Here is a 24,018-nt window from a genome sequence, read left to right as displayed (position 1 = left end):
GGAGAGACCAAGACGAGACACACCAAAAGCATTATGATGTGCTCAATCTTTGTTTGATTTATCAGCACTCGGTTTCTGTTTACAGTTAAGCTTGATTAGTTGGGAGTTTCCACACTGTAGAATCATAGTGCTGGTTGTTAAATGGAAGGAGCAGGGTTCGATGAACCCAAGACAAGATCACTGAAGGTTTCAGCAGATAATTATATTTCACAGAAATATATCCCGATCACTTTAACTCCTTCTGTTTTCAAGTGTTTATTTTCATTTCACTCTTGAAACTGGGGTGATAACCTGAAATAATTGAGGAAGTGGGAATTTTTTCAGATCTCCACAACCAGAACAAGTGGTTGAGGATAGACCTGGCAGACAGGCTTGATAACACTTGTCATTATTAACCATGGCAGTTTTATAAGATACAGAAGGAAATTAAATACCAAACAAAAAATGTGAATTTATTTAAAGGGGAAATGTAGGAGGTGTTTGACCCATAGGTCATTTTAGTCAGTGTGAAATATTTAGAATTTTATGGTGGTGTCAAAATAAAATGTTTTTGAGTTTGTCCTGTTTAAATTTCCCTGTTATGATACTGGTTGAGAGTTAAGCGTTCCATTTCAACATTTGGTCTCTGAAATAAAATTGCCTTTAACTCTGTGTTTTAAACTTCATTTTTTATGACCATTAGTTCTGTCAAGATAGAGATATCAGATGTCTCCTCTAGAGGAAGTTCTTGAAGTTTTTTATGGCCAAGTTTGATGGGAAGGGGTTAGGCGTGTATCCAGACATATGACCAAGAATATGTGGCCTTATTTCAAGAGGGATTTCCAGAAAGAAGCAGACATTTTTAAATGCTTCCATCTTGACTTGCAGTTTGACTACATATTGACAAGAGAACTGGACAAGTGAAGGTAGATTATAAATAAGAGGAAAAAAGAAAATACAATGAAAGAAAATTATATATGACACATCAAATGTTTGACACAGAATTTCTGATAATGCTTTTGTTGATGAAACAATATTCGTTTTGTGATGTTTTTGACCATAGTGTGAAGCATTTTAGGAGAATATCATTGGTATAAAACTTAAGACAAGGAGTTGCATTACTGATATTTATTAAATTGGAATTGTAACACCAAATATACATAATGAGACATTTGTGCTAGGCAGTGTTATCTAATACTGTGCTGGGGTGCTTTTCAGTAGTGGATAAAGCAAGAAGAAACATAATGAGATATTAAAAGAATACAACACATTGTTTTTTCTTGACAATCTTGCGTCTTTGGTTGCAGAATTGGCTCCATGTTATCAGACATTGGGACTGGAGAGTTGTCTTTCTTTTAACTCCTGATCTGGCAGTGTGTTAAGAGAACCATGCTGTACTGTAAATATACACCTAATACAACCACTTTCCTCAGTCAAAACACTGAACTCTAACTTCACCACGCCTGAATGGTCCCCTAACAGTGCCCGAGATTAGCAAACACCCCAACAAATGAATTGTATTATTTTCAAAAAAGTGCACAAAAGGTGAAAGTAGCAATCTGTGAGTGTATTTACTTTTAAGCAAAGTAAGAGAGCCCTTTGTGGTGTTTAACTTTATATTACGCAAAATTGGTTCTTTGAGTGGAAGGAAGAATGACATCACAGGTGTAGGCGCCAGTAAAGAAAGATGAACGTGACAGAGTTAAAATTAAAAACTTAAAGGATAAGCTTTCAAAGAGCTTTTGTTCTTTGGATTTGGAATGCGTTTCTACAGAAGGGTAAATAGAGGACTTAGCTCTTCGGCAAGTTTTTTTTTTCTGTTCAAGGGTAAAGAAATAAGCAATTGGGAGGTCTTTTTTGCGAGTTTTGCTGAAATGGATGCATGCATCAGGATAGCAGTAAAACCAGGTCTGGCTGTGGCAGTGGCAGGGTTGTTACAGGAAACAGGATCTATCTTTTTGCTGCTGTTTGTTTGCAGCATGTTGAGCCATGTGTTTTGCCCAGTAACCTCTTCCTGCAGACTGCTACAGTTTTTGAGACTGTTCATTTTAATTTTATGGCATCATTGACTGCCTGGACCTTGCTAGCAAGCATTTAGAGAAAAGGCATAGAACTTTCTGTGTTCTTTTAAAATTAGGTTCAGGGATCCTTTATACAAAGTTACCAACTTCTGGAACAGTTGGCTGTCACCTATGCTCAAGATTGGATTTACTATTAAAATTTAAGAAAGAGTTTCACTTTCATCATAAGTTATTTCAAAGAGAAGAGGCAATGGTGGTGTTCATGCCATGTTAACATGAATTCTGTGTCGTTATTCCAGGCACCACTCGTGTTCCGAGACCTGGCGAGATCAACGGCGTGGACTACACTTTCCTGTCCATGGAGGACTTCCTGGCTCTGGAGAAGTCTGGGACGTTGCTAGAGAGTGGAATATACGATGGTGAGTAGCTTGGATTCTGGTGTCTAGTGGTGTCTGGTTTCAGAAATTATGTTTTATAGGTTGGAGTCTTTTTTTAGGAAATTCTGTGGACCAAAACCATGTCCCTAATGCCCTATGGCCATAAACTAGAAGTGTGTGGAAAGGAATATATAAAACTTTACAACTTTGCTTTAAATTGATATTTTGGTAGAAAGGGGAAAAATGTGTTCATTATAATAAGCACTTACCTTGTATGTCCTTCCTGTAATCTTCTGCAAGCAATTTATCAACAATTTTTCAACAATTCTTCTTCATCTTGCAGGTAACCACTATGGCACCCCCAAGCCCCCAAAGGAGCCCACCCTGCCCCCATTCCGTCGCACCAACTCTGCCAGCATGCTTCTACCCGGACCACACCCCTCCTCTGAGGGAAAACGACGGCGCAACCGCTCAAATGTAGAAACCACGTCAGTACCCAAGGCCTTCAATGATGTAGAACAGCCGACAACGCCGGGGACAAGAAAACGTCAGCTGGAGAGGTCAAAGAGTGACCAGGATTTGGGCAGTAAAGACATGGGTCCCATGCCACCGAACTGGGAGGTGGCCTACACGGAGGAAGGCAACCCATACTATATTGAGTAAGTGGAGATATTAATAGGATGTATAATGTGGATTGCAAGGATTTATGTGTGGATAGGTGGGCTGTATGTGGATTAATGGGCTGGTGGGATCAGAGAGTAAAAATTTGTTTTTTGTGTCAGTTTATGGGTAGATGACAGCTATTTCATGTATCTCTGGCAATGCAGTATTGTAAAGCATGAAGATGAAGCATTTATCATGGATCATCTAGCAACTCACAGCATAAGATTTGTGATTATCTAAATCAGTATGTGACCTTCACTTCAATGATTGTGAAAATGAAATAAAATGGACTAGTTAGAGCATCAGAGGTCTCACAATAGACCTCACTGAGGTAGCCCACTACCTGGGAGAAATCTGTCCTGTCGTAGTAAACATGTTTACATGAAGTGGTTAAAAATGACTCTTGTTTGGAATGTAGTTTTTAGGACCCCCAGATTAGTGACTGTGTCCATCTCTTGCATTTGGTGACGTGTCACGGAGTTGTGATCATGTCAGCTTCAGTCCCTGGTGGTCTATTAGAGATAAGCATTGTTTTTACTCTGGAATGTTATTCCGTCAAACGGTCTGTGACACATTTTTGTGAGTGCACTGAAATACACACAGCATGGCTTAAGTTAGGTATGTGACCTTGAACCAAATGCTGAGTTGAATTTAATTTTATTTGACTCATAGGAAAATATTATTTTGGTTAAAAATATGAGGATGTTTGATCTGTTTTCATCATTGTAATCAAAATTGTCATTTAAAGAAATAGAGTAAGAGCTTACTTTCAGTTCCAACTTTAAGTATTACTGAACATCTTGAATAACAGAGGATTAGTATAGGACTTGCCCAATTTACACCAAATTTACATCAAAAAAATAAATATATAAAAGAATAAAATGATAACAAAACGAATGAATAGAAACAAATAAATGAATGGAATTGTTGAACAAAAGAAATAAATAAATAAATGGAATTATTGAACAAATGAGGGCATAGATAAAGAAATTACTAAATTAATATGTGAAGAAATGAGGTAAAAGGGAAAGAACACCTGGTTAGTGCATCTTGTCTGTGAGATCTCCTAGCCAGACAGGAGAATACTATAGGATCACAGCTTAGTGAGAAAGCTCCATTGTTATCCATGCCAGAGGTGAAGACACTGTCCCTGGAAGTAGACAACAAACAAATCTCTTTGAAGAAAACCGAGCACTCCATGTTTGACCTGTCTTTGATGTACCCCGAGGCTCATGGTGTCATGTAATGTGTCTGTCAGCAGGTTGTGGTGCTGTAGCTGTACCCTGCAGCTAGCTGGATACATGATCCCCGGGGTGATAGGAGGTGATGGCTACAGGCAGGAGGCTGATAGGAAATAAATATTTCTTTAAATCAGAAAGATTGAGAGGAGCAGAATAGAAATTGTGAAATGGGTGATGACATTTAACTGTTGATGGTGTTTGCCTTACATAAATGTGTCAATTACTGTTTGACAATGGCTAAAAAACAAAACAGAAAGTCCTTTTCCAAGAAAGCCTGTAACTCTGCCCTTGGTAAAAGACAACAGGTGCTTCATTCCCTTCAGAATTTGACCTTTATAGATCAAAGTGCCATGTGATCTGAGGGGAGGACAAAAAGCTAAATAGTTTTTTTGGCTTGATGGTGCTAGCTAGTATGTGAATGTTTGATGATTTATTCACACACACACACACACACACACACACACACACACACACACACACACACACACACACACACACAGGCAGAGAGAGAGAGAGAGAGACTATGTTAACAAAAATAAGTTCTTTGTACTTTGACAACAAAAAACAGGAAACACTACAGAAAATTGTTGAGACAGAAGGGGCAAATTATTGAAGAAAATTAATTGAAAATAAAGGGTTGAATGTCACAGTTCACCAGACAATGATGTACAATCCATCTTAAAAGAACTGGGATGTCTTTTAGTAGAAGTAACGAAACCCTACCACAACACATTGCCTAACATGTACAATGGACAGGAATATCATTTTTCTTGAACAACAAATTTGACTGCATAAGGGGGTGGTATCAACAACCACAAAGGCTGTACGCATCCAAGTCCACAGGTGTGTGGTGTAGACATTGATAAAATGATGCACCAGAAAAGAGAACAGATAGAGGAAAGATTTAAGAGGAAAAATGTTATGTACAAGTCCCAAATGTTGCGTGACAAGTTGGAGCAACTAGTGGGAAAAAATAACGTAAATTTTCACCTTTTAAACATGGGTGATGAGTCTGGTAGCAGTTTAGGGGACAAACAAGAACTTAATGTAATATGATCAACTTCAATGTTTTATGCAGAATCAATAGCAATAATATCAAATTATGTAAAAAGAAGCCCTATACTCTCATGACAATAGTATCATTGTTGCCCTTGAATATTAACAGGAAAAGGCACTATCACCCACCTTGAAAAGACCTACTCCATTAAATTATTTGAACACCATTGCTAACAAATATGAAAAGCCAGGAGAGTTGTTGTATTCAGTTCCTCAGGTGGTCTTGTAGAACAGGTGTCTGTGCTCAGATTACATAGCCCATTAGTTGATGAAGTCATCTATCATCAGAGCTGTCATTGCTCTGGCTTCATAACACACCTATACACACACCTTGCTACATATATAATATTTGGGTGAGGTTAAACAGGCAAGAAATAGTTGTCTCTGCCTTTGGAGAGGACAGTATCTCTGGTTCTAAAAAGAGGATGGCATTTTTGGTTTTAAAAGCAGCTGGTATTTTTTGGTTTTGAAAGAGGATGGTATTTTTGATTTCGAAAAAGGATGTTATTTTTGGTTTTGGAGGAGAACTAGTATTAGAACTATATAGAGTTGTTTGTAATATATGCAAGGGGCGTGTGTTTGGATGAATTCAAGTTGAATAGACATGCATTTTTTCATGAGGAAATCAAATCAAGAACTGATCTCAGTGGGCAGACTTATTAAGCCCTAGATATATTTCAAAAGTCATTAACTCCAGTAGTACATGCCACGGCCATTGGACAGTGAACCCTTTATCTAAATGAGACAAATTAAAGCAGTTTTTATCATATATGTCAGGAAAACAACCAAATAGGCAGGGAAATACAGTGGTGATGGAGAAATGGCAGGTTGATGACAGACAGGAGAAATGGGCAGAATGAGAGGGATTAGCATACCTGTTTACCACTAATAGACCTTCTTACCTTTATAGCTTCACTTGCTGGCTACAGTCACATGGGGGTGTTCATTTTGGGTCTGAACTGGTCTTTGGCTGGTTTATACTGTTTGTGTTATAAAGGTTCTGGTTCAGGGTTATGGCCAGGCCCCAGTTTCTTTAAAAAAAAAAAAAACTCAAGTTAGGTTCCAGTGCCTAACATCTTTGTTACCAAGGTTACATGGTCACATGCACGCATCTTACCCTATCAGGAACAGTGTTACAACACTCTCATAGACACATCTTGGTTAATTAAGGGTTTAGGATTCTTTGTGAAATGAGGGCCAGGCTCACACAAGTCAGTATATTTCGCTGGAGATTATTAATTGTTATCAGTCATGTTTGATTGCATTACCTCAAGCTGATACCATATTGTAAAAAAATACAATCAGCATTACTTTCATCATGTGACTATACTGGCTCAGTTTACAATGATTATGAAAAAGGCAGATTGCAATTAGTCATAGTTGATTGCTTTATCTTTCTACGAACCTGATAAACTCTTATGATCAATATCAGTATCTGTAAGGAGTGGATCGTATTCCAAGTTTGGTACGTGTGAACTGCCATCTGGTGACATCTACTCAGTCATTACTGGAACAAGCCTCGTGTGACGGGAGACAGTTCCCATTACACAGTCCGTAAAAAAAACATCTCTGAGGTCTAACAGCATACTTACCCTACCAGCATTTTAATAAGACATTTCAGACGCGCAACTATGCACATGTAGGATATATTATACATATGGAGATAACCATGACCTGATTGTGAGTGGGTTTAATCGCTTCAAGGGAGACGCTCTGGTTTAATTTCAAAAACAGAGAAGTTATCACTGGAGTCCGTGTGGAGTTTATTAGGACATCTTGTGGGTTGTTTTAGGCTAGGACTGACGCTGACAGGAGATAAGATCTAAGGATTGTTATTTAGGGGAGGGTAACACACATTGAAATACCTGCATGGAGTTTTCCTGACTGGTAACCATACAAACTGGTCTTAGTGATACCTCCGAGATCTGAGACACTGGAGGGAGGAGACCAGCTTTCTGGTAGATTTCTACGAAACTCTGAGGATTTCTTGTCACTATTTTCATAGGATTTACCATAATTCATAGAAGGGATGTTTCTGTGAAGATTTTGGTATAGTTTGAATTTGTTGTGTGGGAGATCTTTTGGAATTGTTTTATAGCATGCGCTAGGTAAGATGTGAGATATTGGCAGCAGACACTACCAGCAAAGAAAAAGGAAGATTTAAATGCTGTACAACTACTAACGAGTTATTCTTTGGAACAATTTTGATTCTGTAAAACTTGAGGATAAGCTCTTAATAATTTGTGCCTTGAAAAAAAAAAAAAATTCAACACTTATGCGGGCAGGCTGTGCGACACAATACACTACTTGAAAAACGGCCTCAAAAGAAGTAATAGTGTGATACTGGAGGATATATTTCATCATTTGATATTGTGTGCATTTATAATCATAAGAAATTAGGGATTGGCCTTCGCTGTTGTGCTTTACTGGAGGATTTTCTTCAAGAAGTATCGAGTTTGGATGAGTGTATCAGTTTTACTACTGACCCTTTAAAAAAGAAGAATTACCATATATTAGCATTTATTTCTCAGATCAGTCAATATACATACAAGATTCATGATTTAAACAACCGTCAAGAAGAAACATTATAGGCTATCCTAGTGTATGGTTACCATGGTGATTTCCTAGTGTCTGGTGTCCATGGTGATATTCTAGTGTCTGGTGACCATGGTGATATCTGTGACGTCTCCACGGCGATGGTCCTAATGTATATCACAGGGATTCAGGACCAGAATAGACTAGAGCACCAGTCTGCCTGCAGGCGCTACTATAACAGGCTCTGGTCGTTTCGATCTAATACCTCGGAATTTTCAGGATACGAGATTGATTTTGACAGGTATGGTATGGTTTGACAGGTCTTGGGCCCTGTAGGGTAATCATGTATGTCCTGTAAGATTGAATTTATATTAAATATGTTTGAATTTTTCAGCTGTAGGAGAGATTGGTATGTTTTTTTTTTTTTTAATGGTATGATAAACCTATGACCAAATGTATCATAGATTGATCAGAATACTGGACTCCTGTAGGCAATTGTATTACTATATATATATAGTGGCCATTGAAATCATAGAGCCATGATTGCTTCAGACATGTGATAGACTTTGACAGGTAGATTATCCAGTTATAAGATACATACTCTGATGAGACAGAAAATAATTATTATTTTTATACACTGGAACTTCATTCTGCCAAGATATGACCACCTTGATGCCTTATTTTAAAGGTGCAGGTCTAAGTTTTGAGCATGTGAATGTTGTGGTATGAGGTCTTTTGTTATAAAGTGCTGTTAAAATCATGGGATATGTGGTGAGATTACTTGGTGTGAAGTGGGGATTGTGAAGTCACAATGTGTGGTATGAGTTCTTAGGTTTTAGAATTGTGGTACCATGGTACAGGGTATGATGTGATATGGTATGGCCTGAAGTGGTATGGTATGGTACAGTGTGATATGGTATGGTATGATATGGTATGGTATGATATGGTATGGTATGATGTGGTATGGCCTGAAGTGGTATGGTATGGTACAGTGTGGTACAAGTTCTTAGGTTTTAGAATCATGAAACAAGTTATGGTTTGTTATGATATGGTATACGGCATGGCATAGTATGAAATCCTTGGTTACAGAATGATGTAGCTAAGGTTATAGCATGATATGAAATCCTATGTTTTAATTGGCAATTTGATAACATTCAAATTTTGATTATAGAAAGTACATTATATTTCTTTTTTATAATTTCTCAGTCATTAACTCTGTTCTCATTATACCAAAAGAACACAGATAGTAATATAGATGTTACAGCATATAGCAAAAAGTAAAATAATAATTTGGTATCACTTTTCCTCCAGCCACAACACTGAGACAACACACTGGCTAGACCCAAGGTTATCAGAGAAGAAGAAACAGTCTCCATTAGAGTGTGATGAAGATGGTGAGTTGTTTATGCTATCTTTGTCACAGGTGTTCTGGGCTCATACTGGTATGAACTGGGTCTGTGAGACCAGGTGGATGGTTGAGGTTTGAGAACCTTGAGGGGGGGGGGGGGGGAAGCAGGTTCTTCTTAGCCAAATAAATTCATAAATTCTTTTGAACATAGAAATACTAAGCTAAATATTTTTATCTCAAGAAACAATTTTGTTTTCATACTGTTGCTTTGTTTTTTATTTGGATAGAATATGGGATTAAAATTGAAAATTAAAATGAATTACATTTTTGGCAAAATTGAAAATTAAAATGAATTACATTTTTGGCTAGCATTTAGACCAGCCAGTATGAGCCTGAAAACACTCATCATATTAGTGTATGTTAAATATTATATGAACTCCTGGAACTGATTTCTGTGAAAACAACAGACAAAAAAAAACTGTCTGTACTGATAGTGAAGATCCTTTGGACAGTGAACTATGTGTTCGTCTTCTGTTGTGACGATGGCATTCATGTTTGTAGCAGTATTGAAGGTACTGATTTGTGATGCTTGATTTTGTTTTCCCCTGTTTTCAGAACACATGAGTGAAATGTATGAAAATGTTATATGATTTCCTCTTTTAAATATTGCATTGTGATTGCTATTAGTAAATGAGTTATTGGGTTTGATGAGAAAATTCTCACTTTCGTATTGCCCATCTATATAGAGAAATTCTGAATTGTGCACAATGCTTTGAGGCATATGTTGTGTACTAATACTTATGACAATTTAAATGTGAAATAACGTGCATTGTTTATGGCATTTCTGTTATGGACATTATTGTATTTTTGCCATTGTATTAGTGACTGTGAATTCTGGATCTTCTCTGTGCATGTGGATGTGGGTTTGTTGTCTTGGTTGTACTGTGGCTTGCATGATGTTATTTATCTTCAAGAGCGCTGGGGGTTGATCTGCTGATCAGACACACCATGAAACAGATTCTAATCATCTTATACTTGTCATTGTTTTCCCCTTAAGGCCCAGTTTTATATGTAATATAGTTACTGTATCCAAATAGCTTTTTAATATTATTACTGTCTCTTTATTGAAAGGTCATTGGGAAACAATTTTGCATTTTATTTTTTTCACACCTGTTATTTCTAATTATTTATATATGTTTATCAATCACAAAATCATTTTGATATTCATACCAAAAATTTATTTTTTTAAATTTTATACATGTGAATTTGTCAACAGGAATTTTTCTTTAACATTAATATAGTGTTATTCATAATAGATATTAAGAAAGTAGATATCATCTCATCATTGGACACTTTTTAAAGCACCTTTTTGTTCATTCTTGTCACTCGCACCCTTTTTCTTTCACTGCATGTCTTAAAAGCAGGTTTGGATATTGAAACTGGTGGAGCTCTTCATTTTTTCATTGCATTTTTCATTTCTTATCTTAATCCTGCGTACCTGGTATTGTGTTAGTTATATTTAGTGATATTTGGCAAAATTCTTAGCTTTAGTAGGTAAGCATGTTGTGCAGCTATTTGTACCTCTATTTGTTGTATTTTTTTTTCTTCAGCAACTTAGGCATTGACTTTTGCATGTAAATTGTTTATCAAACTTTGAAATCTGTTGTTATTTGGCTGTCATTTTGTCTTATCCATGTCACATGAACATCAAAATTCTTCAAAAATATTTGCTGATCTTTCCTGCTTACAGATCGAAGAAATAAAGTTGAAAAAGTCGAAAAAGATCAGCAACCCTTAAAACCCACAATGCCAGGTATGTTACCCTACATTCTTGTATTTATGTTGCATTTCCCATTCAAACCATGTGCCTCACTACAAATAGATTGCAGTAGGTGAGATTACGTCACAGCTAGCGCAATCATTGCCTCAGCTACTTTGTTTCACATTGCAGCAGTTTCTGCAGCCAATAGTATCACCTTGATTGGTTTTGATTTCACCTCATTTCACTCATTTTTTCATAAGATCATTTAATTCACTGACTTCATGAAATTGCTGTTATTATAATTTCATCTCAACTTGCACCGTGTCATCTGTTTAAAATCAGGCCAATGTCCAGTTTTCTTCTCAGAATCTTTTTGCCTGTTGAAACCCTTCTGATTTAGATCAAGATGCTCACGTAAAAAAAAAAAATTGGTTTTGTTTATAAAAAACTACAAAGAGTTCAAGAAAAATATTTTGGAAAAAAGATGTTGTAAAGAGGAAAATTCACTGAACAGGCCTTGAGTCTTTGATTGCGTTAGATGAGAACTGGTCTCAACCAGCGCAATGATAATCAGAACAGATCACACAGCTGGGCATGTTCAGCATCCACAGTGATACTGTAATAATAAAGACCACATCCCAGAGGTTTAATCAGGTCTCTGTGTTTTCGTTTCTGACAGCTGTGTTTATGCACCTGGATTTCCAGGAATCTGGGATTTCCGGGAATGTGATATGTTATCCCTGGGAAGTCAATCTCGGGTGCTCAGGTGCTAGTTGTGGTGCTGGGAAGTATGGGAGGTATGCTAAGAGGAAATACCTGGCTTGCTTCATTGAGGTGTTTACACTGTTGGTGAATAATGAATATGTGAGGGCACGCACGTGTGTTCGCAGTCACTTTCATATTTATGATAAATAATGAATATTGTCTTTTGTTGTATGCCTAGTGTTATGTGTGCATTTATAATTGTCTTGAATTTTATTTGTTTTATGATAGAAGAAAATATGCATCTTTTTCAGTCAATGTGTAAACTTTGAATTGGACATTCATGCAGCTGTATTTTTTCTTATTTCCAGAATTATTATATTTCATAGCTTTTCTTTGTTCTCCTTAAATGTCATAATAAAAATTCCATTTGTTATTGAAATGACACATGTTTAACCTTTGAAATGACACATTTGGCACGAAGTACTGAAAGAATTCAGCCACTTCAGCAAACTGCAGTGTATTCTATTCCTTACACTATTCACTAGGGGCAGTGTTAGAAATTAAGGCTGGACCGTCTACCCGGGGCTGACAACTTTCAGACTGGGCTGAGAAGTTTTCCCACCCAGCAGACATTCAGTCCAGCTACTTTTCAAGATGGCTGGACTTTCAGTCCAGCAACTAATTTTCCTAAGAGGCAAACACTGACTAGGGGCATGTGATTTTTTTCCTACAACTGACAATTTTTTCCAGTTCTGTATCCTGGCAGTTCAGTGACCTTGTCTCAATTGCTCAGGGACAGATGAAATGTTCATGCTTAATGGAACATGAACAGGTAATCTTTGTGTCTAATAAACAGTTAACAAATAACAAGAAGTGGCTTTGTTCTGCCTCCAGGATGAGAGGTTTATCTGGAAAACTTCTTCCTGGAAAAGTTTATGGTCTAGATCATCCCAATTGGCAAATGACACAGCAAACTCTAAAATCACATTAGCTGTGTATGTGGGAAGTGTGCAGTGTGTAGCTGCATGTGTATTTTTTAAACTGATATAAATATTTAATTTTCGGTAGGAAATATTACATGTTGCTCATTATCAGGTTTTACACAGGTGAAAGTGCAAAGCAAAAGGCATTAAAAACCTCTTTACAGAGGATTGAAATATTGGTGAAACTCATATGATAACAGTTGCTGACAGTTTCAGTCTACTAGTATGTGAATGTACTGTTTTTGATGTGAACTGAAGACCAACTGAATTGAATGAAGTAGAAAAGGGTGATCCAAATTGATGTTGATATGTCATGTTGTATTAACTGATAATGGTTACTGCATGGAAACACTTATCCAAATTATCAAATATTGATGCAATAACAAGTGAAAAAATTGGCAGAATGTGACAGTTCAGTCCAAATAGTTAATGTATTGTATCTAAGGGTAGAGCATAAGCATAGAGATTATAATAAATATCATGGGATATAAATATAGATTATAATACCCTCAGGAAATTCAAGCCACTTAAGTTGATACTAATGGAACTAGCTGGTATGAAATTTGCTGGAACACTAGATATTCAATTTGTTAAAATAGATGATCATTTAGATCTCAGACAGTAAGCAGATAATAGTGTCTATGAACATTACTTAGGAGACCAGTAGTGATACCAGTGGAACAAACAGCAGTAATGGTAGCTGAAGTTAATGTAATACCAGGCTTTATTATCTCATTACCAAGAAGACTTCAGGGAATTATACTTCTTTAAATAGCTGTTTGAGAGGGAGGACTGGATAATTTTCAGTTAAAAGCCAGAAAATTTACTAACAATATTGAGCAACAGAGTAATTGCTTTACAGGAGAAGTGGGAGGCAGTTTTACTCCCTCATTGAAATTGTGTCTGGCAGTTTAAGTAAAGAACTCATGAATAAATTGAGCAATCTTCAAAATAGTTCTAAATTTAGATGATATAAAGGGATATTTGAGGAGATAAATGCTGGGGAGGATGGAGAGCATGAGATTAGGTTGACACTTCAGTTGTTTAATTCTCTTAGAGATAGATATTTGAATTGCTAGAAAGGGAAATGATGATTATAGAATTATTCCCTGGAAATTAAGAATCAACCGGATTCAGCTCATTGGAGCAAGGTGGCACTGTAGTATGTAGAAGAAAGTATTGTTTTTTTATTGGTTTTTTAATAGTAATTAAAACATTTAAAAGCATCAGTGAAGTTAAGATAGCTCAGGATAGCTGCAGAAGCTTGTTTCAAACAATTCTTCATAATCTGTGTTTTTTTTTTAAAATAAAATAAACATTTTCTGGACTCCTCACTTGCTTATAAGTTTATTTGAATATTAGGCATATTGTTTTGGGGGGTAGAGGAATATACAAAGCAAGCTCTGTTTTATCATAATAGATCTTCTAGTCTTGTAACTGGAATATGTCCATAAGGACAAGAAAGAGATGCATTATTTCTTTAGTATGGTTCATCATCGGGTTGATGTGACATTTGACACCATTTTGACAGTCGAAAAAAAAAAAAGAGAATAAAACAGCTTGACACTGACATATGTCACATATGTGACAATGCATGGAGAAATGGCAGACGTCTTTTAATATTGGACAAAGACAGGTGAAACTTGGGGGGTGAGCTTAGCGTTTGAAGGGGGCGACAGCAGGTGCAACTAAGCAGCCAATACGGAGCGTGTCAGATGACAAGTTCAACACACTTTTAGATGATGATGTGTTGTATTTGTATCGGGTTGATAGATGTAGTTTATCAAAGTGACTGTGTATAATATAAGTTTTTGTATAGCTGTCAGAAGAATGTAGTTATTGTAAGTGATCCAATAGGTTGTCAAATTTTTCTTAATGCAATTGACATCAATGCAATTTGCTACAATTAAAGAGATTGATATGTTAACTTTGGACAAGAGTTAGAATGCATGTAAAAATTCAGTAAGCAGTGGTTTTATGGGAAATCATTCAAAGAATGGCAGTAAAATTCTTAATTGCAGAAAAAAAAATCTGGAGTTTATAAGGAATTTAGTTGACAACCAATTTAAATTGACATGGATATATCTTGTGTAAGACTTACCTGAAGGGGCTAAGAGAAAATGAAATATGTTAAGTCAGTTACTTACAAGATAATTGAATTACTTTACATACATCTGTATACTGTACTAATGTCTAAATTGGCATATTAAATTAAATTAACTTTGATGTGGGTGTAATTCTCCAGATACTTATGTGATACACATATTCCTGTCATTATACAAACTTTAATCTGCGTGGTTGCCATCCAGACATGATCCGATGATGACCATGAGTGACCAGTGGTGACCGGAGCTCTATGGTACAGGGGTGTGACCACTGGCTACTTGTACAGTTTAATAGCCATTATTAGGGGGTATTAGAACCCAGGTATTAAGTCCTGTCTCTCTGCAATAGCTGGTATTAAGAAGAGATTAAGGTACCTGTGTTATCATTGTAAGACCTGGTTGGCCTTATGTATGTATGGGGGGGGGGGGGGGGGGGGATGAAGTTGTTGTCATATTAAACTCTGTAAGATTTAGGGGGTGATGGCGTTCATCAATTTTAGCCAGGACCATTTATCTAGATAGAGCTTATTCTAGAAAGTTAAAGCTATCCCTTTTCTGGACAAGAGTTATTTAAAGAGATAATGACTTAATAGAAACAGAGCCAAGCACTATCTGTGGGCTGTCAGAGACAAGGCCATCACTGATTTTTTCCCAGATAAAGACTTCAACCACTAGTTGTAGACAGAGGGACATTGTGGCCCAGTTGTTGTTTAGTATTGATATTGTTGTTAGGGGTAGTAGCAGGTGTTGGTAGACTGGCCACGAAATGCACGACGTTCTGAGAAGACTTGCGACTGTGGAAGATTTGAACATCCTCTCACAGCTAGGTGAGAGAGAATTTGCTAGTGACTCCTCCTCTGAGATATATTTTTATAACTCATCATAAACTTGAAAACATTTGACTTAATGTTAGTATGTGCATGAACAGTACTAAAGATTTGGTTGTTAAGTTTGGAGTTTTAAGATGTGTACTTAGATCTTTTTACAACATATTTAAAAGGGTGACAACTTTCAGAAATGTCTTGCTGGCCCATTGATCAATTCCCGTCAAAGAGAGGCTATTGTGAATTTTTTTTTTAACTTGAAGCCTCACAAAAAGTTGATGCAAGCTAAGTGAATAGCAGGATTGTAGGTGACAATGAAATCCCTTCAAAAAGTGTTTCTACAGACAGGTAAGAGGAGTTCAGGAGACAAAGTAATCCCTGCTGAGGAGATCATACATTCTGAAAAAGTAGCAGGAGCTAAACTGACAAAGGACTTTTGAAAAAAGAAAAAAAAGTTTATGCAGTAAGCCAGTAGCGAGCAGAAGTTACTTCAACAAAGAAATCAGCAGTAAAGTTTTTATATGCACAGGTAGCAGAAGTTCAGAATAACAATGGCTGTGTTTTTGTCTGTGTGTGCGTGTCTCCTGTGGAGTAAAAGTTCACTTTTATATCTTCACAACAATAGTTATAGCAAGATCAACCAATGGGAGGCCTAGCAGCTCTCATCCTCGGCACCGTTGTTATCTCCGTCTGGTGTCCCAAGAGATTCATTTACCGTGTGGACCTTTAGAAAACACAGGGAAAAACAAGGCATGGTATTGATTATGTCTGCCGTCAGGTACCTGGATGTAGAGATGTAGAGTCAGTCACATTGTGGAGGTTAAGGTTGTTAAACTACACGCAGGATATTTACAGTGTCAGGGACAAAGAGGAAGAGGATCCTTGGAGTAGCAGACGAGGAGAGTTAGCTGAAGAGATATACTGATGAGAGCAGGATTGAATTGGGCAGATACACGCTGGAAAGTTTACACTGAACTTGGAACAACAAGTACTTGTAATAGACAGAGTGGTGGAGACTGATTAAGTTTTGATATGGTAGGAACAAGCTGGATTGTTTTCAGAGAACTGTCAGCAGCAACATTTATGGCGGAAAGTGTCCATGTTTGGTTTTTAGTCTGTGTTACTGTGGTTACATACAAGGATTGGTGTCAGGTATGTCCAGAGTGGAACAAGTAACATAGGTGAGAAATTACAGGTAAAAACCGTGTGTTCCATGTTTAGTCATAGTTCTGAGTAATAGTGTTAACATACAAGGTATATAGTCTCAGGTAGGACAGGTGGAAAGTTACAGGTAGGCATAGATTCCCATTAATGAGCAGGTTGGAGTCAGTCTCAAAACTGTTGGAGTTAAAAGCAGTTAAGGTGCTTTGTGAATCCTCTTTGATAATTGATTTAATGCGTAGATTCCATTTAACACACAGAGCAGGAAGTTAGTAATGACAGCTGTTTGATTGGCAGGTGCCCCTTGTTTAATAATTACAGTCTCACCTGTGATATTGAGTTGTGATATTGTTGTTTTAAGTCTGGGTAATGAACTGATCTGTTTATAATATGTGTCATAAAGGTTGTGAACAATACAAAAACTGTATTGATTATCAGCACAGTGGTCTTGTAAATCACAGGTGAGGCAGTGATGTTTGTGTACCTAACACATAGAACAGTCCATCTCTTTGTTACTGATGCTGTCCAGTGTTTAGATGATATAGGTGACCGGTGGTCATTTTGGTCAAAGCCACAGGTCGAAGAATAAGAATGAATATGAGAGATAACTAGGCCAGTTATGAGTAGTCCGGTGGTAGCATTTGGAGCAGTGTACTGTACAGTGCCTAGTTTTTTTTTTTTTTTCTTGTTATATTCAAAACAATCAGGTTGCACATAGCTGTAGGGGGTTTGGGGGTGCAAATGAGTTGCCCCTCTTAGCTAGGATAAGGTCTGCTCTGGGTAAAATATGATTAGGAAGTTTTCCTGGTAAAAGGTCCAATTTTTTAGTTAAAAAGGCCCCAACCCCCCTTTAAAATGACTGGCTACAGGCTTGACAATGCTATGCTGTGGTCAAGGTAAAATAATGGACAAAGCCACACCAGGTATGAGTGGCCAGGTAATGGATGTGTCAAGAGGCTCTGTACATTGTCCATGGACAGTTCATATTCAAAATAGGGAATTGACTGTCCGTATCACAATAGAGAGGAGGTGATCTGGAAGATGAGACTGTACTTAGAGCTGGTTATCCAGGTATCACAATGGAAGATTTAGCCATGAAGGACATTCCAACAGATAGGATGTCAGGAACTGTTATAGAGATCAGCTGTGATAGGTGGTAATGTTGTGATCAGGATCTTTACTTCTTTTCAAAACGTGGAAAGATGGGACGGTGGCAGGATTTTCAGACCAAGAAGTGACCAATTCTTTTTTTGCATCAGAGTTTTAAGCTTTTAGTAATTTGGGCCATGTTTTATCATAATACCAACCCTACTTTGCAGCCCAAATAATACACAATTGTAGAGCCCCTTCTTCTGTCAGGAGACAAAAATGGAGACAAATGACTGATCATTATTGTAAGTATTTTGGGCATTCACAATAAAAAAATCCTGTTATTCTTGAAGCCTTGGTGCCCTGACAAATTGAGATACATCACTATAAATTATCAGCATTTGAACTGACAGGGTTATATCAAAGATTTTTGGTGATTTGTGTATTATCTTTGATTATTAATGTTACGGATGGCCTACTTCTGAAACTGCAAAGTTTTTTTTTCCTCAAACCTCCCCCCCCCCCCCCCCCCCCCCCGCCCCTTAAATGTATATTAGATCGACTCCAGGTTTGAGACTGAGCTTTTAATGAGCACCGTCTTCATTACCAGAGGTGATTTCCATTTGAAGCAATGGGAAAAACAATTCACAAAATATAGATTACAATTACGCTTAATTATTCATATTGGAATTAAATTTCCTCAAATTAATTAGGGCACATGCAAGGCAGTACTAAGAGCCCATGAAATCATTAGTGAAAATGCTGCAGATATTGATCTGCACTGCAGTTAATGATTTGCTTCAATTACCAAACTACCCAGGGTTTCTTTGACTTATTAAATCATCTTACTACAACCGGACGTAATCCCATCAAGTACGCTGATATTTGCTGCTGGGTTGTGGTACAGATGATGACGGACTCCATTTCGTGTGACACTGGGTTTAATTTAGTAAATGGTATACATATTGATGGCAGATTTGATGTGGGCACAGTTATATGTATGTACTCATGTAGCAGTAGCAAGGATATGCCTTTGTCAGGTCTTATTCACTGGAGGTTGACGGCAAGTCAGTTGTATGATGTGCTTTTTCTATGGTGGGAAATTAAAGTTAGGACTTGATGCAGTTTGATGGAATTTGATGGAAGAGCTGACTTTTAATACCAGTCTAATTCTCTACATGTAGTATATGGAGTGGATCCCCAAACTAAGTGAACAGGTGCCCTTTGGATTATATTATTATTATTATTAATGATATAATGAAAACATTATCAGTATGACATGTCCAGAGAACTGACCAGTGTCCATCTCATGTCACGTCACATCTTGACCAGTGTAGACAGTGTCAGAGACACACACACACACACAGAGATATAATATATTCAGGTTGATGGTATCAGCCCTGTTCACTGAACACTGAGATAACACAGCTTTGTATGTGGATGGTATTCTGTAGTCAAACCTGAGTTTAAACTGAAGTTAAACAGTGAAGATCTTGTGGCTGGAGACACTGGGGGATACACAGTGGATGGAGAGCACCCTGGGAGACTGGGGTTTGTTTTCTATGCCTTATAGTTACTAGTAGTAGATCATAGTCCCTTTTGATAGTCTTCTGTAGCTCAACTTACAGGGTAATAGTAAAGTGCTGATATGGAGTGGTTTGTACCCTGAGATTAAGGGGTGGGTTTTAGTGTATGTTTTAATAGTTATTTTGGCCCTCTGATTACCTATCACAAAGGACAAGATGTTTACAAGCCAGGTTGTTGGAAGATATTTGGAAAATGAGAGGAAAAAAAACTATCAGAAAAATCCTGTGACCATGATGATGTTCCTGACACGGGTGAAAAAACATAGATGGAATGAAGAATCCAGCGTTGGAATTTTAGTATTTTGAGATCTGTGATACAATTTTCTTTATAACAAAATAGGCAGAAAATATCTGAAAATTCCCAGAAACTAGATATCCTGAAAAAATGTCCCCTTGATACACAAGAAAAGTTCAATTGTATTTCTAAAATGTGATTAAAAAACAGAATTTTTCTGTTAGGCCAGGAGTTATTGCAGCAGCTCTGTTGTCCATCATGGCTGCCAGAAGACAGTGAAGGCGCAAGGTGAGGGAGATAAATAGGAGAACCTGGTCACATCTGTCTTTTTTGACCCACTTGATGTGTTTCTTCTGAATAACTCCGCTGCAGTTTTTTTTTTCTTTCAAAAATACCTCATAGACAGCTGTGGTCAGTGTTGGGCCTTTGGTCAGTCAGCTGGTGGTATGTGGATTGTCTGGGGGTCAAACAGGAGCCAAAAAAGAAACAAAATCCCCAAATCCCGTCTCATGGTGATGAATGTGACAGTGTCAGAATTTGTGACCTTTCAAACTTTGAGCTGTCGTGACAAGATTTTGAATCATTATTTTGACTGAATCACAGGTTATATGTTACATGATAGGTGTTAGGATTTGCACAGGTGAATCATGTGTTTTAAAAACAAAGGAAAATGATGGAATTTGTTACCACAAGAAGATAATTTTGGCAGTAAGGGATTTGAATTAGTGTGGGTGGAATAAGAAGAGATTCAGAACCAGATGACAGGAATATCTTTGTTTCCTCTATATTACAAGTATGGCAACTTTGCTGTGATTAGATTTCGATCCGCACCCCACTCAGGTGGAACAGGTGTCTGGTGATTTGTCAGCGCAGGTGATTTGGCATAATGTGTTACATATGACAGGATAACTATAAGATTAACCTTTAAGTATAAGATTGACATTTAAATAGAATAGAACTAACTGTCAGCTACAAAGTATATCTTATCATATCTTTGTTAAAATGTCAGGTAAGGATTAGTCCTGTCAGGTATGTAATCTGCCCAGCTATTGCTATACAAATATTGCTCTGAGATAGGAAGTATCATAAAGTTTTATCATTGTATAGATTCTTTTGAAAGGTTTAACATACTGTTAGTAGATACAAAACTGTATATATACAGGCAGAGGGCACTGACACCAGCAACAGGTACAAGTAAAACTCCAAAATGATAACATGGACATGATAAAATAAGAGATTAGTGACTGGTGAAGGGTGATGATGGTTTTCTTGGTTATGTTAGGTTACAGAAAAAGAGATTCATGGCAACATATTTGACATCAATAGTTACGCCACCAGATAATATCAGATATTGGCGATATGGCCGTTCCTCCATAGAGTGCACTTACTCAACCTTGAAACTGATGGTGTTGAGATGGCTGCCCAAGTATATACAGCTCAATAAGACAGGTGTGAAATGCACCCATGCCTGAACACATGATATCCACTGAACTGTACAACCTCTGTTATATCAGCACTGGCCATCACTGGGCAGTAGCTCCTGTAGAGTCTAAATATCTCAACACTGAACATGTTGGTCCGCTTCACTCGGATAATAATCTGTTGTGTTGTGAGCTCTGTATTAAAAGTGACATGGAGGCAAACATTGGTCATTTAATTTTTTATGTAAAATAGATAAAATATTTTGTCAGAATGGACCTCTTCTTATACTTATATTTACTTTTAAAAAGTCAGTCTTGAAGTGAATACCAACTTTATAAGGCGTAAGTTGTTTTATAAACACTGCCTCACTTCCTCAAAGTCAGCTGGACTCTCTTGCAAGTGGAGGAAGATTGTTTACCTGCTTTGAAATCAGAAATGCTTTGAAGATAAGGGTTACAAATTGACTACTGTGTGTTTGCTAAACATCCAGATTATCTAGCAATTAAAGTGGAGACATCGGATACTGCTTTGAAATATGAGAATTGATAGATTTCTTTGTCTCAGATGACCTTGTTTTTAAAACAATTGGGTTTTTTGAAGGTTGAAAAGGATGAATCTAATTCTGTTTTGGAAAACAAGTTGCTTTGAAGTGGGCAGAGGAGAGATTGATGTAGCTAATGGGAGTTGGAGTAGCTTCGAAGTTAATCAAGTTCAGATTGATGGATCACATGGCATAGACCTTTAAGGTAGTTTTCTTTCCGATTTCAAGAGTTTAAAAGGTGTAATTTATATAAGGTAATTTACAAGTTGTCTTTTAAATTGGTCTTCTAGTTAGTTAACACTTTACAGAAGAAGGGGAAAACATTGAAGGTGTCAGATTTTCTAGGATCAATCATCAAAAGAGGATTGTAATTGAAATGACCGTAATGTAACTCTAACATAACTTCAACGTGACTTACCAGACTGATTAGAAAATTGACATATCGGATGCAAATAGAAAGCACTGAATGCCACTTTATGTGCATATCAGCCAAGTTTAGGACAGAATTGGATTGCCTCAGCTTTACTTGAGATTGCATAGTTTGGAATCCAATCAGCGAAGATTAACATGTTTGATTGCAATTTGTTTTCCTACTCAGAATGTGATTTTAGAGACTGGAGCCTAGATCTTCTTTGTGAGTCAGTTCCATTTAGGGCATCCATCATGGTTCAAATGTAAGTGATGGAGGTTAGGCAATTTTGATAAAGAAAAATGATAGGTTAAAAAAAATAGAAAATGCATGAGTTAATGCAGTCATTGTCCCACAAACATTGGATATCAAGAGATTTTCGCCTCGTCTTAAGTCGGCCTCTGATATATTTTGGTAACTTTTTTATCACACCCCTGGCTTACTTATATCTATGGAGGTCTGCATTTTTGGTGTCATATTTAAAGGAAAGAATTTCCTGTCAAAGAAATCCATAGGGTTAAAAAAAAACCACAGAAGACATAATTAGGCTACTCACTGGTGGTTTTTTTATTGTGAACATGTCACTTTAAGTTGACATTTTGCTGGATCAGTATCAACCTGGACAAGTTGTGGATTGTCAGCCAGGCAGAGGGTTGTAAGGTTTCTACAATGATTTCCTGACAGAAGATGTGAAAAATTGTTGAATTATGCAGGGTATACATTGTGGAATTCTTGTTTTTGTGTTACGTTTTACAGAATGTAGAGCATAAATTTAAAAGATGGCTGACAGGTTCCATTTTTTTGTGACAGAGAAAAGATTTCATCAATTATTCATTGTGGTGTGGAAGAAATACAATTCCGTTAGACTGACAGTAACATATTATCTCTTCCCTTTACTTTCATGCTTAAATGTAGTTGAATGAATAATTCAGCATTAACCCATCAAATTTAAGTCAGTTTAGTTGAGTTGATCTAATTCAGAATCTCAGTCAGTTAAAATCCCAGAGAAAATTTGACACCTTAACTCACTTTGACAAAGAACTGGTGTGAAAGATCCACACTTGCTATTAGAGTTAGACCCCATTTCCAGAGATTAGATCGATCTACTTTAGATCGACCTAACTCCCTGGGGTTTCACGCTAAATAGCTGTCAGCCGGGCGGACACGAAAGTTAATTACCCCCTTACAGCTTGTAGTAGACGGGACGGACATTTAAGCCGGATTATCTGACAGTAATCTAGTGAGACTCCCAGCGGGGATAGATCGATCTAAAAGCTCTGGGAATACAGCCTTATAGTAATGATGATGAAACACACGGGTAGTGGCTGACATACAATTTCCTTACATTTGTGTTTAGAATAACAGTAGGAAGAATTCACATTAATTCTCTTCATGCAGTGAATGATAGGCAAAAAGCCTTGCACAGATGTCGTCAGAAAATGACATTTCCATTTGTTCACTGTTCACAGGAGTGAAAATAATGTCTTGCTGATTAATTTGATGTAGTTAATCACACGAATGAAGTCAGAAAATTTTGCACAGAAACTATTATGTCAAATCTTTGCATAAGAAGTAATGAACAATTCAGACAGATTTAGAAAATAGCAAAAAAAATCAGTATAGAAAAAAATTACCTCCATCCAGGCTTGACTATTTAATTAAAGAGGTATAAAATAAATGTGCCAAGTCAGTTTATACTTAATGTAGTGATTAACATGAAATCAGTTAAAGATAACAAATTGCCTTCCAACTGCTAACAAATCTATATCTCGGACAAACACTAATTACATTTCTGCCTGATGGAAATAAAATCCAGTGACATGGATAAAAGCTGTAAATGGTTGTAGGATAGGGAATAACAATTCACGCTGATTTCACAAGAGCAGTTAATGACACCTTGTAATAAGTGCAGAAATGCTGACTGTTAATTTGCTGCTTGTGAGAGCGTAAATGACTATTCATTCAGATTAACTGTG

At 37.0% G+C, this 24,018-nt stretch overlaps 1 protein-coding gene across 9 annotated transcripts in view; it reads left to right on the top strand.

Moving 5' to 3' along the window:
- LOC106155200 (membrane-associated guanylate kinase, WW and PDZ domain-containing protein 1) overlaps positions 1–24,018 on the top strand; it is a 76,889-nt gene that overhangs the window by 10,822 nt on the left and 42,049 nt on the right. For 7 of the 9 annotated variants that reach the window (XM_087015270.1, XM_087015272.1, XM_087015268.1 and 4 more), the window contains exons 3-6: positions 2,300–2,419; positions 2,721–3,036; positions 9,184–9,266; positions 10,971–11,033. In XM_087015270.1, coding sequence (XP_086871396.1) covers positions 2,300–2,419; positions 2,721–3,036; positions 9,184–9,266; positions 10,971–11,033 — 582 coding nt within the window. Of the gene's footprint in view, positions 1–2,299; positions 2,420–2,720; positions 3,037–9,183; positions 9,267–10,970; positions 11,034–16,293; positions 16,635–24,018 lie in introns of those variants that run through there. The other 2 variants (XM_087015269.1, XM_087015276.1) reach the window with 2 other exon arrangements.

Source organism: Lingula anatina, chromosome 6 (assembly GCF_051362555.1).
Source record: "Lingula anatina isolate TDL-2025a chromosome 6, LinAna3.0, whole genome shotgun sequence".
Classification (NCBI taxonomy): Eukaryota; Metazoa; Brachiopoda; class Lingulata; order Lingulida; family Lingulidae; genus Lingula; species Lingula anatina.
The sequence above is the reverse complement of the archived record's forward strand: the minus strand, read 5'-3'. Positions and strand labels throughout refer to the sequence as shown.